Source organism: Brienomyrus brachyistius, chromosome 17 (genome assembly GCF_023856365.1).
Source record: "Brienomyrus brachyistius isolate T26 chromosome 17, BBRACH_0.4, whole genome shotgun sequence".
NCBI classification, from domain to species: domain Eukaryota; kingdom Metazoa; phylum Chordata; class Actinopteri; order Osteoglossiformes; family Mormyridae; genus Brienomyrus; species Brienomyrus brachyistius.
Genome location: NC_064549.1, coordinates 2960545 through 2972280, shown reverse-complemented (window position 1 = coordinate 2972280; position 11736 = coordinate 2960545). Strand labels below are relative to the sequence as shown.

The window sequence follows — 11736 nt, the reverse complement described above, 5'->3', positions numbered from 1 at the left end:
GATGTTTCCATGTAGATTTTGTATCTTTTTTCTGTTCAACAACTCATATACTAAGTTATGTTCATTGTCAAGTAAAACGCTGTTTGTACCTACAGTGTACAAAACATATTGTAAGCATCTGAAAATTAATTTTAGAGAAGTTCCATGTAATGCTCTTCTGTTTTCTGTAGTGAGCTTAAGAGGGAAATTAAGACAGATAGACTGAAAGTTAACCCCCAAAACAAGTGAGAACATTTTAACACAACACTGCCATTTTGTTAAGTCTGTGTGCGTCATACAGTAAAAATTATCAGTGGTAAGCAGCCATAATAAAGAAGCTAATGATTTGTTATTCTATTAGTATTGCATGCTCAGATGTGACAAGATAAAAAGTCAGGGAATGTCCTTTTACAGAAGTTGTGAAGAGGGACTGTTCTGGTTTACTCACACTAGGCCACACCTACATCCTGCCAACATTCTGTGGGCCTCGGAAATCACAGGTGAAAGTGTGACATGATCCAAACACGATGAGCTCACTGCTTGTCTACCAGCCTATGTCACTTGTGCAGTCATTAAAGACAAGGGAGCACTTCGAGAACAAAGAGTAAAAACAAAGAGATCACGGAATTTGGCGAGTTGTTTTTCCAGTGTTGATGCATAAGTGGACAGCGTTTGGTAACAGGGCTCTCTGCTGTTTCCACAAAACAGACTGTGAGTAGAAACTGGAACCTAGTAATTATCCATATAGGGCACTGGCTTCTCACACATGGAAAGCTTTTTTTTATTATTTCTTTGTCCTACACACTTCCAGATGTTCTAATTCAGTTTTAATGGTACAATTGGTCACACTTGCATGTTTACGATGGAAAGATGATTAATTAGACATCTCAAAGGCATTTCAGGAGCTAGATAAGACTTTGATTCCACAGCAGGGAAATTTACCTAAAAACAGACAATCAAAAGAAAAGACAAACCAAGACAATACAATAACAAGATAATTGTGCTAACAATCTCACATATTGCACATGTGATGTGGATAGTGGCATAAATGAATGATGCATGTCGAAGAAGCTAAGAGACTAAGCAGAGTAAGAGGCTCAGGAAATTAATTATGTGTCTCTCCTATGCTCCGGAAGCGACTGTGAAATTAATCACGATATAATCTCTCCCCAGGAAGCTTGTGAACAAGGTGTTCACAGTACGGTACATTGGGAAATTTAAAGTAACGGTGTCCGTCAGGAAAGACGGATATCTTGCATCATTTAAGTTTGTACATAGAAGATGTGGAAAAAGTGAGACACTGCATGATTTCTGTGTGATCTATGTATAAAGAATTTTATTTAGAAAAACATTGTCAGTAATAATGCTGCAAACAAGAGTGCAGTGGTAGCTACCATGACTGGCGAAACATTTCTGATGTAATATTCCGCCACCTGCTTGTTAGGGTTTGTCCCCTCACTGAACCACATCTGCATGCATCTGCCGCTGCCTTTGGTGTAGGTGCTGTACTTGTATGAATTGGACCAGATCTTCTCACACAGGTCCTGAGCCGTGGGGAACACAGTGCTGAACAGCTGGCAGGTGGAACCAGAGGGACACCTATTCCTACCTGCAGATTGAAACAGAATTTTTGTCCTTTTCTATTTTCAAAAGTATACTTCAGAATACTTCACAGCCCCTGGAAGTAAGTCGCCAATCACCTATGTCTGTGTTTCCCTATCTGGTCCTCGCGGATCCCCAGAGAGTTTTGCTTCCTGCTGGGAGCTGGGAGGGAGCAAAAACGTGGACTATCTGGGGGTTCCTGAGGACCGGATTGGGAAACACTGACATACGGGAATCATTTTGACATTTGAATGGATGCCAGCATAGTGAACCTGTAGTCCAGTTCCAGCCGACATGCCAGTTTTCCTTGCAGGTGAAGTCACCCTTACAGTCCTCCCACCAAGTCTCGCAATCCTCCCGGCACAGAGGCACGTCCAGTATCCGTTCCTTTCGCCAGCTCTGGTCAACCTTGCGGGGATTAAGGAGATTAAGGGAGTGATTCTCCTTATAACATTATCCTTTACTCAGCAATGATCATCTGCACCTTTAAATTCCAAATTTAGTGTGCTTGAAGGCTTACTCATCCAGTCACACCCAGTACAAAGCACAGCGTGACACTAGAACGGCAGACATTAGTAACAGACATTAAGGGCGGTGCGTGGTGCTGTGGGTTAGCAGTCTGAGACTGAGACTGTGTCTGCAGAGTTTTTGCTGGTTTGACTTACAAGGTTGGCAGAGTGTTTTCTGAAACCTAGCTTCACTCGCCCCCTTATACGCTTACCTCTCATAGTGAGAAAAGGGATATTTGAAAACCAAATTAAATAAAAGTATCAATACTGCAATACAGTTAATTCTACGTGCAGCGAAAAAATACTATGTACAGTATAAGGTTATATATAAGGTTTCGGCCTGGTCCTCAGGAACCTCCAGACGCTCCACATTTTTGCTACCTCCCAGCTACCTGCCAGACAATTCACATTTTGGACATTTTGGGTCCCTCCTGGCTCCCTACTTGGAGTCAGGAGGGAGCAAAAACATGGACTGTCTGGGAGTCCCTGCGGCCTGGGCTAAGAGACACTGCTGCATGAAATCCATGTATTTTCCATCTCCTTACCCTCTTCAGTGCATGATATATATTTAAAAGGCCACTGTATTTTCTCTATACAAGGTGAAGAACTGACCATTCCTGCATTTACTGTGCTGGACCTGCGTCAATCCCATGATCTTGACATCTCATACACATTTATTTTTTTAATTTCCTGCTTTACCACACCTTCATAGGTCAATCCAAACCTTTATATGTTACTTTTAGTGGGTACTTCAGAATTGAAGACACAAAGGTTACATCACCACCTGCTGGATCAATTTTGAATGATTCTGTGTTGCCATCGCTATTAGCCACCTACCATCTGGATCCAAGGCCCGAGGTGAGGGGAGCACTCATAGAAGCAGGTGTCCTGGATGAAATGCTTCTTGCAGGCTTCTGACATAATCCCACAGTGGTTCCACTCAAAGTTGTAGAGGTAGGAGTTGTCACTGTGAGCCTGTTCACTAGTGTTGGCTGTGCAACAGGCATTATCCTTCCAGGGTGAGCACTGAAGACGATAATAATATAAGGAGCAAATAGCCACAGGAGATAGCCACAGGAGATAGCCACAGGAGGTAGCCACAGGAGATAGCCACAGGAGATAGCCACAGGAGATAGCCACAGGAGGTAGCCACAGGAGGTAGCCACAGGAGATAGCCACAGGAGATAACAAGCTCAGGTGTACAAGGAACTACATTTTCACAATATATCCGAAATTCCCAATAAACAAACAAACAAACAGAAACCAAGAGAGGAAAATAAAAAGTTACCCGTGGAAATATAAGATGGCCCAGAAGTCACCCTTATCATTACAACGTGCTCTGGCTGGCAATAAATGTCATATACAGAATTCCAGGCCACCATTCTGAAGCACCCAATTTGATATCCGGGCAATGTTCACTCCTGAACCAAGCTTTTAGAAAAATGGAAGATGTTCCGCTGTAATATATTTAAACTACTGTTATTTGCATGCTAGATAGAAACTATAAAATGAGGTATGACATTTGTATCCATAATGAATGCAGACCAAACAGTAAAAGCGTTTATGTCAGACTCCGTACTCTGCGGCATCTCAGGAAGGTCACATACTTGCTTGTACAGGACACCTTCTGGCCCCGGATCTGTCTTGTGATGCTTGGCATTCATGCACATGTTCAGCAGGTCCTTCTGAGATACGGCCATGGACACCAAGGCCAGCGACAAAGTTACAGATAACATAGTTCTGCAGGGGGAAAACACGCAGCTAATCAACATGAACTGTTTTGTCTCCTCATTTGTACAGAAGACATGCTACAAGGTTGAAGCGATTACAAACACTGAACCTATTACAGTGCAGTGCATCACGTTATTGGATTTTTATTTCTGTCCGTACCTGCAAGTCTTATCCATACTGACAGGTGAAGAACACAAATAAAAAGTAAGTATGGATAAATCATGAATACATTTAAAATAAAATTCGGTTCAATTTAATTAGAAAAGTCTGTAACCTTTCAGGATAATACATTTTGACAAGACAGCATGCATTTAAGATCATTTACGTCATATTACCTATTTTATATAGTAATTCCTTGTCCAAGTTCATTCCTACACAACATATAACTGAACCAGTAGTTTTAAGCGATATAAAACACAAAATGTCAGTTGTTTCATGCATTATGCGTATGACTTGTACACACAAAACGTAACATTTCGAAAAAATGTTAAGAGCCATACCTTCGTCTCTGAACTGCAGAAACCTGAAGGCTAACCGATCTTCACTACAGCTGAAACACTCAAATGAATAAAATTTTCACAGAAATTATTCCAAATATAAATATATTTTAGAGAAGCCGTAAGTCAGGTAAGCAAGTATTTTCTCTCTCCCGAACTGCTGCAAGAAAACAAGGTACATATATCGCTTGAGTGTGTTATGAGAGGGCAAAGTCTCGTTATTGTCACAGCAAGGTCAGACGTTAAGTTAAACGAATAGTTTTCAGGTTTTCCTTGGATTTCTTTAGTCGCAGAGTGAATGTTGTACGAAAACAATATTACCGGGTCGGAAGCACTTACAGGCCAGGACCATTACAAGCAGAGTACACTACAATGATTATTATAACACGACGTTTTTACTGTAAATCCAAAACCGATTTTCCTAGTGAGGGCTTCATATGACATGTTGATTGATAGCATTTAATAGTATACATATTAAACAAACCGCAGAATGGTACATATATATTAAACAAAACTACAAAAATGTGAACAAATCGGAAAGTCTACTTCTAGATATAAACAGGGTTGCCAACTTTGGTCAGCTGGCTGGCGTGACATTTTAAATTTGAGACAAGTCTGCACACGCATTTACATGTGTTTTATTACCTTGTAAATAGTCTGTACGGTTTACAAACTACCCAAAGCTTTTGGTGTAGGTAATTTTGGGTTTATAATGCAATAATACAGATTTGCCATAAGATGTTTTGCGTAAGCGTGAGAGTCACACCAGATGCGTAGTCTTTCCGATATTAATGTCGTGTTCACCTCTCCCGGATTCCCGGTATTGCCATTTTTTTGAGCATTTGTCCCAGAAAATTTTTCCCGGGACACGAATTGTCCCAGGTTTTTGAGAAAATGTACATCTGATTTACAATTTCAAATAAAGCTTAACATGGTTTCCTTCTACCGCTATTCTTTTGTCTTCCTGGTCATGTTTATTCTGCGTCCGTAAATGGTTTAATTAATTATTATATAGACCGCGTCTATATTTTTTATCTGATTGGTAGCGGAAATACGAAGCTTATCTAATTACTTAGCAACTTTTAATGATAATGCTTGGAGTTTAAAGCAATCATTGAAGGACAGCAGTGACTTCTGCAGACAGCAAAATGGATTAAATATATACAAAAGGACTGAGAAATGTTAGTGTTAGGCTGTCCAAATTCATCAAGTTAAAAGGTTGCATTTCTTATTAGGGTTAGGTTTTATAATAGATTATAATTAGGCTATACCATGTTGGCCTATATTTACTCGTTAAAACAAAAAACCCGCATTTAACGTAGAAACGGATAACAGCAGACAAAGCAGTCCAGAGTGAGTGCAACTGCGTCTGCGTCAGGACAAATATAGGTAAGAGGTAGTCCTTACAAATATTAACATAAAATATTTGCAAAAATGGTTTCATCGCCCACTCAAGAAAAAAGTCTGAATGTCCCGGTTATTCACAAAAGTGACAACCCTAGAAGTGAACCGTTAACTTGGGATAGCGATACACTTCACATCTACACTCTGAAACGCACAACCTCCCGTTATGTTTTTCGGACGCACCTCATACCGGAAACGGTCATTCACGTGCAAAAACACAGAACACGCACTTCCGCTTAGAGAAGAGTTTGAAAGCTTCCGTTTTGCGGGAGTAGCGGCTTGGTAAAGTAAGTTTTAGGTAATATCTTTCTCTTCATCCTTTCTCACTTCACATGTTATTCTTAGCTCTGATGAAAGCATTATAAAATACATAACGCTATAGTCTGAACTGGTGAGACTGTTTAGTGACGGCTCTAACGGTTCGCAGTCGTGCGATATTAGCGAAATGCTGGCTAGCTAGTCAAGGTGATGTACTGTATCGGTACAAGTTAGAGTTAACCTGTTTAATTAATTATACTAGCTAAAAAAGCATGTCTAAAGTACAAAGCTCGTTAATTAATTAAATAAGCGAACTACATATTACCACTTGTCTCCACAGGATGTCTACACTCTTTCCGTCCTTGTTCCCTCGCATGACCGACTCTTTGTGGTTTAACCTGGACCGACCATGTGTGGATGAAACTGAACTCCAGCAGCAAGAGCAGCAGCATCAAACCTGGGTATGTCAGCTCACACTTTAAACCAGTCTCTAATGGTTTCATAAGAAAATATGGTCTTCAAGTGCCAAGGAGTTAAGATAAATGTAAGTTTCTGAGTAATGAATTTGTATTCATTAATGCATTTGATTGTATTGGCACTATCTCCGTCTAATCAGCTCCAGAGTATTGCAGAAAAGGATAACAACTTGATGCCCATTGGGAAGCCTGTCTTTGAGGTATTACTTTTGTTTTTAATTTGAATTGCATACACCCGCACTTTTCAAATGCAGAGGACAGACTATTTTTCCCCGCCCCGTTCTCATTCACATGGTGTACCTGCAGACATTTGAGGAGGAGGAGGAGGAGGATGATGAAGACGAAGAAGACAGCGAGGAAGACTCGGAGGATGATGAAGACATGCAGGACATGGATGAGATGAATGACTACAACGAGTCTCCAGATGACGGGGAAATCAATGAGGTGAGGAATTTTGTGGATGGTTTGAATGAAGGATTAGTGGTGGGAGAAGCTTTGTTAGTTGCATGTAGCAAATGAACTGGTTGTGCAGACAGGATATATGCGCAGGGGAAGCATGATACAGTGGCACCTTGGAACACAAACTTGTTTCATTCCAGAAGGCTGGTTGAGTTGCAGTATGGTTGCATATCGAATTTCCCTATAAGAAATAATGTAAATTAGTTTAATCCATTCCAGACCCCCAAATGATTGCCTATTTAATCTATCTATCTAATTAATTATTAAAAAGCATTCACAATCAATGTGAAACTAAAATCAATATGAATATGAAGCTAAATCACACATACAAAAGCAATAAACATTAAATAAAAGACAGTCCCTTACTCTGAAGCGAGAGCAGACACGTGCAGCACCTTCAAGTCTCGCTGAAAGTATCTTTTTAAGACCTACAGTTAATCTCACTTCTTTCCTCTTTGATTTGTTGCTATCGCTGCAAACCTTCTTAAGGGCCATGAACTCGGTCGAGAGGCACCGCGAGACTGAGAGCGATTCACAGGCGTCAGCATCGCAGTAGGTCCGTTTGCCTTTGTGTCAGCCCAGCAGAGACGTATCTCAATCCGTACAAGTTTTAGCAGGTCTGTTTCCTGCATATTCTGAGTTTATCAGCAGCGGTAAAGTTCCGAGATTTAGGTCGAGGTACAAGTCGGGGAAAAAATCAACAGATCAGATTGATGTCCAGGTTGGTCGAGTTATGAGACATTCAAGTTACAAGGTTCCACTGTATTCAGAATATAAATTCCCTTTCTTACACGAAAATAAAAATGAAAGTGGCACCAGTCCTTTAAGAGAGGAAGAAGCAGTGCACTGCAAAACAAAAGCTACGGCAAATACATAAATCCAAAGTGCTCATTTCCAGTGAGAGAAAAGTCCAGTGAAGGCTATGAGGACATGCTATGATAAAAAACACTTAAAGTCTTGAACTTTTAATTATTCCTGTATCAATTTCTCTACATTGTAGGTTGATATGGAAGGGGCTGACCAGGATCAGGACCAGTGGATGATATAGAGTAGTTCTGTCATTCTCTCAAGTGTTTTTTAAGCTGGGAGCCTGACCCACTGCATTTACTTGAATGTTTTCAATGGCCTTTGCTAGGATACTGTGCTTTTCCACTGTCCAAAGTACATGTTTACCAGGTTATAATGCTAAGTGGGATACTGCACGACTGCAGCACTTATCTCTGCTGTAACTACAGCATTAAAGACAGATTATTGTGCACTGAGGTTATGTCTGCAGTAGCAGACTGAAAAATGAACTCTGTCCTTTTACTGTTATACCACTCGTTGATATTGTAATTGAAGATGAACTTTGAACCAGGTCATACCTTTTTTTCAAGAAAATCCGGATGTCCTTGTGCCCTCTTAAGGAAAATGTTAAACTATTTGTGACGAGCAAAAGTCAGCTGATACACTAGCCACGTTACACTTGTATCATGTAAAAACTGGGCACCTTGGTGCTATGTAAATATCAATTTGTTCTTATCAAGAACAGCGGAAAATGAACATTTTATTAAATATGGTAGTGTCAAATAAACCAAAATGTACTTCATCCAGTTGTCTTTAATGACAGTTTAAAGTATTTATCCATCACAGAGCATATTTAACACGTTTTAGTTTTACAGTGCCCTATGAACGTTAATAAAGGAATCTGTAAAATTTTCTTTTGTGTATATGACTTCTTCATTTGAAAATGTTTTTTTCCTTTATGACAACAGTGGGTCGGTGGTTTCTGTTGGCCTTCTGTGTGATGAGGGGGATTAATAGACGATCTCGGCTGTGTTGGTGTGGGGGGAAATGAAGTCCCAGCACCACACCTCTTGTTATTTAGTGGGCAAGAAGACCTGAAGATTGCACACTGAACGGACCCCAGAAGGGAGTGCTGTGGGTCCTTCATTTCGCCCCCAGGTAGATGAGTTCAGCCATGCCATCTTTAATGCCGCGGATGTATTCCAGTGAGGCACGGTGCATATGGCACTTATACAAGCCGCTGCGCTTGACGTACCGCAGAAAGTTGGGGGCCCCAGGAAATAAGACATTGTCAGCAAGAATGATGGTGCCTTCACTCAGTAACCCACTGCCCTCTAAGAGCTGGAGGTCCGGCAGGTAGCAGCGCTTCCAGTGGTCCATGAAAACAAAATCCAGCATTTCCACCCCATATTCCTCCTTCAGCTTAGGAATGACCTCTTCTGAGGTGCTCACAATTAACTCCACCTGGATGAAAAGGAATCATTTTAATACAGAAACATTTTACTGCTTATGGAAGAATGGAACAAGATCAAAAGCTGCCCCACTCTGAGTCAATAACACTGCAGTCTGTAACCTTTGGATATACAGACCGTGGTCCTAATGGATGTGGAACGGAAATGCTGTTAATCTTTCTGAATGTAGTAATCCTTAGTGTGTCATACTTCAAAATGGGGAACACTGGATGTGTGTTTGCTGTGCTTGTGTCACACAGAAGCATATACACACTATATGGACATAAGTTTTGGGACACTTCTCTTAATCATGGAATTCAAATGTTTCATTCTGATCCATTCCCCCAGGTTAATAAGATCAAGCACCTAGCTATGCAGTCAGGTGTATAAACATTTGCGTAAAAGTTGCCAACGCTCTGTGGACTCAATGACTGCAGATTTCCTCTGCCATTAACCCCAGCACAAAAACTGTGCACTGGGAACTCCATGGTATTGGCTTCCATGGCTGAGCAGCTACATGCAAACCTCACATCATCAAGCGCAATGTGATGCTTTGGATGGAGTGGATGGGCACTGCAGTTGGACTCATGGAAACGTTCTATGGAGTGACGAATCACGCTTCTCTGTCTGGCAGTCTGATGAATGAGTGGTTTTGGCAGATGTCAGGAGAACGTTACCTGCCTGACTGCATTGTGGCCTGTTTGGGGAAGGAAGGCCCTTTTCTGTTCCAGCATGACTGTGTCCCACTGCACAAAGCAAGGTCCATAAAGACATGGTTGGATGAGTCTGGTATGTAAAAACTTGACTGCCCAGCACAGAGCCCTGACCTCGATGCCATCAAACACCTTTGGGATGAACTAGGATGAAGATTGCAAGCCAAGCTTTCACGTCCAACATTAGTGCCTGACTGCACAAATGCTCTTCTGGATGAATGGACAAAAATTCCCACAGACACTCCAAAATTTTATGGAAAGCCTTCCCAGAAGAGTGACAGCTGTCATGGCTGCAAAAGGGGAACCAAATCCATATCAATGCCTATGGATTTAGAATAAGAGGTCATAAAATTTCCTGTAGGTGTAACGGCCAGGTGTCCCAATACTTTTGCCCATATAGTATATAATGATCCCCTTTCAAAAACAATCACTGATCTCACCATGTCATCATCAAAACCGGCAAGTCGAATGGCCTTTTCTGCCACAAGTGCATTACTCTTGTCCATCTCCACAGAGTAGAGCCGGGCACCGATGGGCAGGGAGCGGGCAATTCGGATGGCACTGTACCCACAGTGCGTACCCAACTCCAGAACGTTCAGTGGAGAGTTCTCTCTCAGCAGCCTGTCTAAGACCAGACCTGCCCAGCAGAACGTTTTGCAAATAAAACGAATGAAAGTGCATTAGCGACTTTGGGCTCGTCACTCATATGTTTCATATTGGTACCATGACAGCTTCTATGATGACCCAAAGCATGCAAGAAGGAGACTGGTGGATACCTTTCTTGGGGCCAATGTTGCTGATGAACTCAACTTTACTGCACCAATGGTCAAAGGCATCCAGGATGCTGTCAGGGTTCCCTGGGGTGGCGTGAGTCAGCACATATTGGAAGGCTCGCTCCTCCCGAGAGAGACCCGTCAGGAAGTCCTGGACCACCCGGACCAGCACCGCACGGTAGAACAGGACAAAATAGTACCGGTACCGGATGATCAGTGTGAACAGTAGAGGAATAAATGCCAGGGCAATAGCAGGGGAGACCATTCTGTCACTCCGAGTACAGGGGGCACCTGAATCCATAAAAACAGGGTGGTTCAAAGTCATTCAGTTACTGTGATATTCTGAGATCTAAAGTCATGTATTCTCTCAGTGGAAACGTTTCGTAAGTGATTATGTAGCCAGGAACGCATATCACAGATCTTCTTAAAACCCAAGTTTATCCAGTTATAAATCCTATCAGAAAACAATGGTTGATGCACTTCCAGATCTAGAGACATTTATTCCGGTAAGTAAATGCTGCAGGGTAGATATGCATACAAGTTCCCAAGCAAGAAGCAATTTAGTCAGCAATCCAGCTGAACCTTGTGTCTTTGATGTTTTTGAACTGGACATGAAAACTGAACTGAAAATAGAACAAGGTTATACATTGTCTTACAATGAACAACTAGCAATTAGACCTATGGCCAATATGCTACCCGGTGAAGATATTAAATTAAAATTATAATCATGAGGCCATTTATTAAAAGGACTGTCATCTAGAAAACACACCGATGAGTTATCCTTAAACTATGAAAAACAAAAGATGCCCAACATAAGTCACTTAACGGAAATTACACGACTGCGTACATCTCTGAAATATACCATAAAAGCTTGTCAAGGTTAGTCATGCAAATTTAACCTGGGTATGTTCTCCTTACTCACCACTTATGAGGTTTCAGATGAGATAAACACGTAGAGCTCTCTGTTGCTACCTCTGTATGGCAGATCATAACATGAGATGGGTAAAAGGCAAGCTGGACCTTCTGAATTATTGAAACGCCCCCCCCCCCCCCCCCCACCACCCCGAAATGCACCTTCAACCACTCGGAAAACAAGAG

The 11736-nt window shown here is 41.5% G+C and overlaps 3 protein-coding genes across 6 annotated transcripts; 1 reads left to right on the top strand and 2 right to left on the bottom strand.

Annotated features, from left to right (window-relative positions):
- Window positions 1-736: 736 nt before the first annotated feature.
- folr (folate receptor) lies at window positions 737-5949 on the bottom strand. The gene is made up of 5 exons (XM_048982248.1): window positions 4322-5949; window positions 3698-3830; window positions 2928-3116; window positions 1854-1989; window positions 737-1588 (listed from the first exon to the last, which is right to left on the bottom strand). Exons 2-5 carry the CDS (start codon window positions 3824-3826, stop codon window positions 1320-1322), a joined length of 723 nt encoding a protein of 240 aa, XP_048838205.1. The 5' UTR covers window positions 3827-3830; window positions 4322-5949; the 3' UTR covers window positions 737-1319.
- On the top strand, window positions 5901-8614 carry anapc15 (anaphase promoting complex subunit 15). 3 transcript variants are annotated; one of them, XM_048982270.1, is made up of 5 exons: window positions 5901-6009; window positions 6321-6441; window positions 6597-6656; window positions 6763-6900; window positions 7916-8614. In XM_048982270.1, exons 2-5 carry the CDS (start codon window positions 6322-6324, stop codon window positions 7961-7963), a joined length of 366 nt encoding a protein of 121 aa, XP_048838227.1. In that variant the 5' UTR covers window positions 5901-6009; window position 6321; the 3' UTR covers window positions 7964-8614. The 3 variants fall into 3 exon arrangements, with proteins under 3 accessions (XP_048838227.1, XP_048838226.1, XP_048838228.1); XM_048982269.1 differs by having other exon boundaries at window positions 5922-6020; XM_048982271.1 differs by lacking the exon at window positions 5901-6009 and adding an exon at window positions 6064-6187.
- On the bottom strand, window positions 8495-11658 carry tomt (transmembrane O-methyltransferase). Of its 2 annotated transcripts, XM_048982219.1 has the most exons (4): window positions 11561-11658; window positions 10642-10929; window positions 10306-10502; window positions 8495-9165 (listed from the first exon to the last, which is right to left on the bottom strand). In XM_048982219.1, the coding sequence occupies exons 2-4, from the start codon at window positions 10901-10903 to the stop codon at window positions 8845-8847; spliced, it is 780 nt and encodes a 259-aa protein (XP_048838176.1). In that variant the 5' UTR covers window positions 10904-10929; window positions 11561-11658; the 3' UTR covers window positions 8495-8844. The 2 variants fall into 2 exon arrangements, with proteins under 2 accessions (XP_048838176.1, XP_048838175.1); XM_048982218.1 differs by lacking the exon at window positions 11561-11658 and having other exon boundaries at window positions 10642-11548.
- Window positions 11659-11736: the final 78 nt, after the last annotated feature.